This window comes from Epinephelus moara, chromosome 10 (genome assembly GCF_006386435.1).
Source record: "Epinephelus moara isolate mb chromosome 10, YSFRI_EMoa_1.0, whole genome shotgun sequence".
NCBI classification, from domain to species: Eukaryota; Metazoa; Chordata; class Actinopteri; order Perciformes; family Serranidae; genus Epinephelus; species Epinephelus moara.
In genome coordinates, this window is record NC_065515.1 from 38,246,979 (window position 1) to 38,252,989 (window position 6,011).

At 43.8% G+C, this 6,011-nt stretch overlaps 1 protein-coding gene across 1 annotated transcript in view; it reads right to left on the minus strand.

The window, feature by feature from the left end:
• LOC126396418 (solute carrier family 22 member 23) overlaps window positions 1-5,455 on the minus strand; it is a 27,894-nt gene extending 22,439 nt beyond the window's left edge. Inside the window, exons 1-2 of the mRNA XM_050054469.1 lie at window positions 4,343-5,455; window positions 1,136-1,239 (exon numbers count right to left, since the gene is read on the minus strand). Of these exons, the coding sequence (XP_049910426.1) occupies window positions 1,136-1,239; window positions 4,343-4,771 (533 nt within the window). The 5' untranslated portion in view covers window positions 4,772-5,455. The remainder of the gene's footprint in view (window positions 1-1,135; window positions 1,240-4,342) is intronic.
• Between the last annotated feature and the right edge of the window lie 556 nt (window positions 5,456-6,011).

The window sequence follows — 6,011 nt, forward strand, 5'->3', positions numbered from 1 at the left end:
GAGGCCTCTTTGGCCTGCACATTTCTTTACATTGTTTCCATGGTTACTGATCCCAAACACAATGCAGGGACTTTTTTTCTCCCAAGGCAGCTCAGGTGGCTCACAGGCTGCAGACGCGACCACAGCAAATTAAACGGAAAACAGCGTGTCTTTAAGGGTCAGTTCACCCCATTACAAACAGACATATTTTCCCACATAGCCCTGCAGATAGATTTGGTTTTAATTAATAGATAAATATTGTTTGTGGAACTCAAACCTTTTAGAAAAGTAATTCAAATAATTAAATGTCTGTCTGAAAACAACCTCATGGTAACTCCTGGACAGATTTTATTGGAATATCTTTCTACTGAAGAAATTGTTCCTGTTGGCAGTAAGCGTGGATTAGCCAGACAGATCGGGATATTGGAAAAGTCAGAGAGATTTAGGAGAATGAGAATATGAAAATGCATTCATGAGGCCCAGTGTTTCTGTAAAGAGCTGTTTTTAGCTACACTGGTAACATGGCTCTAAAGATGTCTGTTGGTCCAGACTGAATTATGTCAATGAATATCTGATGGACTAACATGCAATGAGGTATATATACTCATGGTCCCCAGAGGAAAACTTCTTATGACTGTTTTGATCCCTTGACATTTCCTCTACCACCATCAGCAAGCCAACATTTACTTTGGTTTATGACCAAATACCTGCAAAAACTGATTACAATAATTAGCAAATGTTAACATACTAACACTCTAAACTAAGATGGTAAACATTATACATTCTACAGCCTCTTAGCACTGTTATTGTGAGCATGTTAGCATACTGATGTTAGCATCAGCTTTACGCAGCACTGTACCAAAGCACAGACCCATTAGCATGGTTCTACACTCTAAAGCCCCATTCACACAGGACTAGTGTACCTGGGGACCTCGTGATTAGAGATCCCTGCCATTGTTTTGTGATAGAGGCAGAAATCTTAGAGACAAATATCTCAAAACCTTTACAAATATAATTTAAATTATCTGCATGGTTAGACACCTGTGGATGTAAGTGATAAAAAAAAGTTGTTTGTAGCTCAGATGAATGGATCTCTTAAGTTTAACTGACAGAAGTTGTATGGAGGCACAAAACAGACATAAAAGAGGAAGCTTACCAGTCAGCCATGACACCCATCACTAGGTAGCCAAATATGGAGCCCACCAGCAAAGAAAACTTAGCAATGTGCACCTTCCAGGCTGAGTCACACACCAGGTTCCACTGAAACAGGAGACAAATACACAGAGAGGGGAAGGAGTCAGAGTCAACTTTACAGAGAAAACCACCCACACAAGATAAAAGGGAATTAAACATCAGCAGCTGAGCAGCTTTAATCTGAAAGCTGCACAGAAACACACAGTAACATGGACTTCTCTTCTCAGAAGTCTGTCAAACTCTCTGACTCAATGTTTTGATAATTCATGAAGGTTGATGAGTGTGCAAACATGCTGTATATGCTTTTGAAATATTCAAATGTGCATCTCAAAGGAAAAAAGAGAAAGTGTGTATGTGTGTGTGAGAGGGAAAAAAAGCAGCATGTGTGTGAATGTGGGCGCGTGTCTATAATAACAGAAATCGATAGCTTTCCACTCTTTCCTCTAAAGCCCATGGGTCAGTGCTCACAGCGCTGCAGCTCTCAGCATCTGAAACTCAGCCAAGGACACATGTGGACGCACGATGTGCACTCTGTATTTGTACACGACCCTGATCTGAGTATCTGCAAGAGCGCGGCAGAGCAATTCAGCTGTGTGTGAAAATAGTGTTGGTGTTTAACAATGATTTACAAAGCTCCCTGCTGAGCCTCCGACTGTGCAGAGGAGCAAAGAAGGAGATGATTATTGGTTATGACTGATGGTTTTGGTGGTGAAATGGCCGGTGGTGATGTGGAGGACTCAGTCAGTAAGGGTTTATTATGTACGGGCTATTAGCACCAGCGTTATCTAAGAAAACAGATATCAGTCATGCACACATGCCAGAACTGGGCGATAACTCAACGTTGCTGTGTATCAACCTTCACTGGAATTGTACTGTGGTGATATGACCTTACAATTTTGTCATTTCACACATTTTTGTTCTCTAAATTAAGTTCCAAGCAAAACTCAGTCATTAAGTTTTGTATTTTACACAAATGCATGGCAGAATTAACCTGCCCTTTCCCTCCACTCTCTCATGAACAGTTTCCTTTGGCTCCAGATTGGCTCCCATGTAACATGATTGCATTATTTTAAGAATATGGAACATAGCAGGCTGTTCTAATGCACTCTTCATATGTATATCTATGAAAAGTAATGCACCAGAATTCATATATAACCTATGTGATCAGAAACGCTGCGATCGTGTCACCAATGTGCTGACGGGAAGAAGTAGTAAAAATAAGACAAAGTCTTTGTAAGGACATACGTTGGGGCAGTGGATGCGTCAAACATAGGACTTTCCCCCTGAAAAGCAGTGTTCATGTCCTGTGTGAAACCAGGTGAACTTTTAGTCATTTTTAGGTACACCTTCACCATATTTTTTCCCCACACTTAACCTATGTAACTTAACTTATACTTAACTTAACCTAGTTCTAACCTACAGAACTCTACTTGCCTAAACCTAACTTGTGTATTTTTACGTTAGTATTTAATGTGGTGATCCCCAACCATGTTTCTATTCCTAAACCTAATCTACATACTTTACATTAAGTAAGTACATTTACGTTAAGTAGCCTATGTTAAGTATCTAACCTACGTAACTTTACATTAAGTACATACCCTTACATCATGTATATAACGTGACAACCCTCATCCTTGTCTCTTTTTCTAACCCGTAATTTTACGTTAAATATGTATTTTTACATTAAGAATTTAACATGGTGACCCCAAACCATGTTTCTTTTCATATACCCAGTCTACATACTTTTGTTAAGTGTGTAATTATGCGTCAAGTATGTGACGTGACGACCCCAACCATGTCTCTTTTTCTAAACCTAGCCTACTTTACTTGCCTATGTAATTTTTCGTTTAATACATACCTTTATGGCATGTGTATAACATGACAACCCTCAACCGGGTTTCTTTTCCTAATTCTAATTAAGTAACTTTCGTTTAAGTACAGAAATTTACTTTAGTATGTAAAGTGATGACCCCCAACCATGTTTCTTACCTAACCCTAAACTATGTAATCTACGTTGAATTCGTACATTTATGTGAAGTATATAACGTGACAACCCCCAACTATGTTTCTTTTTTTAACCCTAACCTACGTAACTTAACATTGAGTACATATTTTTACTCACGTATTTTTACTTGCCTAAACCTAACCAATGTAACTGTATGTTAAGTATTTAACCTGACAATGCCTTTTGTGGGGCAATAATTCGTAAGATATCATACCAACTGCTGTATGAGGATACAACGAACATTTAAATGCAAAACTGAACTAAGACTGGATTTTGACACAGGGACCCTCTTCAAAACAGGGTTTCAAAATTAGTTTATAAAATGCATGAGGCCTTTATTATGTCAGTGCTTTACTGTTGCATCTTCCCAAATTAATCCACAGTTAAATTAACTTAAACCAGCAAACACAAGGTAAATCTGGAGCTTTCAAAGTCCCTGGAGTTCTGGGCAATGATACATCTGTCCTTGTCAAGCAAATTGGTATATGGACTGCATTAAATAAAGTTCCCTTCTTCAATGTCATTTGTAATGTCAATGTTTCCACTATTAGTTACATTCTATAAGTTAAGGCAGGCAGCACTCTGTATTGGCATCTGCAAATTTATCGAGGGGAGATATTGGAATCAGTATCGGGGATGTATCAGTCCATCTCTCCTTCTCTGTCTCTTGGACAATTGCCCATGTTGCCCAATTGGTGGTCCAGCCTTTCACAAGTTAAATGCATTGTATGATGTGATGCGTAACAGTGGAATGCAGCCGTTTAACTGAAGACCCTGTTTAGTTATTTTATACCTGATCTGGTATTAATTTGCCATTGTTTGATGTATAAATGTGGAAAATAGTCTTCTTATGTGATACTGACTTCAACCATATCGCGAAGCCAAGCTACAGCACAGTCATCAGCTGCTGTTGTCTTCTCTGAGCTCAACACACACGCACACACAAACGCACATCCTCTCATATTGAGGTCAGTGGGTAACTTGTCAATACACTGTGTAGGAAGGCTACTTGTGTAGCAGCCTCTGCTCGGCTCTAAACTGAGAGTGGCAGTGATGATGAAGACTCTAGGTGATGAGGATGGTGATGATGATGATGGTGAGCAGAGAGCTGTCTTCTCTGTCAGAGAGATAACATTGTGGGTCTATCTGGTGCTCACTCGTTACCTTGGTAACCACATTCTGACTAAGTCCCGTCTGCAGCTCCAGCCTCCACTCCTTGCAGGCGCACAGCATACCGCTGCTGTCGCCGTATCCCTCCCCGGTGCCGTTGCCTTTGAGTCGCAGCGCGGGCGCGCCGGCGGTGACGGTGACCGGCGGGGATGCCGCGGTCCAGTTACTCTCGTTCGCGAGGGGTTGCACGCACGTGCCATTAGGCTGCGCCAGGAGGAAATAATCCGAAAACTGGCTAAAGCCGATGAACAATGCCGGTATCCAGGTCAGGACCACGAGCTGCTTCTGATGTTTCCCAAAGCCCCCCAGAGACGGCAGAACCGAGCCGTCAATGTGCGGTAGCAGCCGGGGCACTGGGTGCTCCAGGGGCGTGAAGCCGTTCTCAGGCGGGTGGTCCTGCGCCTCCGGCCGGCCGGCTGCCATCACGGCCCGGCCACAAAGAGAGCAGCTGGGCGCAAAAGCGGGTGAAGCAAAGCCCCCGCTCTGTTGCCGTCCGCGCACAGTGCGTTAAGCCCTTTGACACAAAGGAAGCCCACAGCGCAGATAAATCCTGTGTGCAGCCAACAAAAGCCTGATCCAAAAATAGGGGCACTCCGGTCCGTGCAGGCGTGCAGAGGCACCAAATCACCGAGCAGTCGTCCTCATGGCGAGTGGGCTTGAAGTGACCAGGGGATGTCCGAGTGGAGAAGCTGTGTCAGGAGGAGAGGGCTGCGGAGAGGCTCCCGGTGAGGAGTGGGCTCGGACAGGAAGGCATGCTCACCAGCACGGGCTTTGTATTCCATGAGTACAGCTCCTACAGCGGGATCCATCCATGTGGAGCTGAACTGGGCCAGGCCTGCTGGTAGTGAACAAGTGGAATATGGAGCTACATCCACACTGGGATCCACTAAACATCTGCTGGTCCCTCATCCATGAGCGCCACAGGTCTCATACCTGTCCAAACGGTGACCTCCTGGAGGTGCGCATCACTTAGTTACTCAAGTCCAGAATATCCGAGGTCCAAGTCATCACCGGTCCACTCTGAAGGTGTTGAGTTCAGAGATGTGGTGGAATAGGCTGCTTGGTTTGTCGTCGTCTAGTCAATGGGACACGGTGCTAAAGCGGGTTGGAAGCAGAGATGGTGGTGGGGGGGTGAGGGGAGTGGGGGGGACCAAGCCCCGCCCTCGCTCGGTCGTGCTATGTGCTGCGATTGGAGAGTCTTCAAAGGGCGACTGCACCACTGACGGGCATCTGCAGGCAACAATGATCCCCTTTGTGCAGCCCCTGCCCTCTCCACTAAATATCAAGCTTGTTATGATTCAATCATTCACGTTTTCCATCGATCCAAGATCATTTATGATCAAATGATGAAGTGGGCATATCACTGCAGGGTTTTTTTTAAGTCGCTTTGTGGTGATGCGTTTGATGAACGTCCCACGGAGGTTTTGCGTCACATGATTTTTTTTTCATAACCGTCATATAAATAGGCAGTATTAGTTACTGGTTTGAGGAGACAATAGGAGGATGTCAGGGATTTTGGATGACGCGCCGCCTGTCAGCCACGAGGGGGCGTCAAACGATCACAATACGCGTCCTTGCATCAGTTTTTTTTTTTTTTTAAAGCAGATATTCAGTACAATAATAAGACAGAAAATAAACTATAACTCTGACTGTAAGGGCTGTC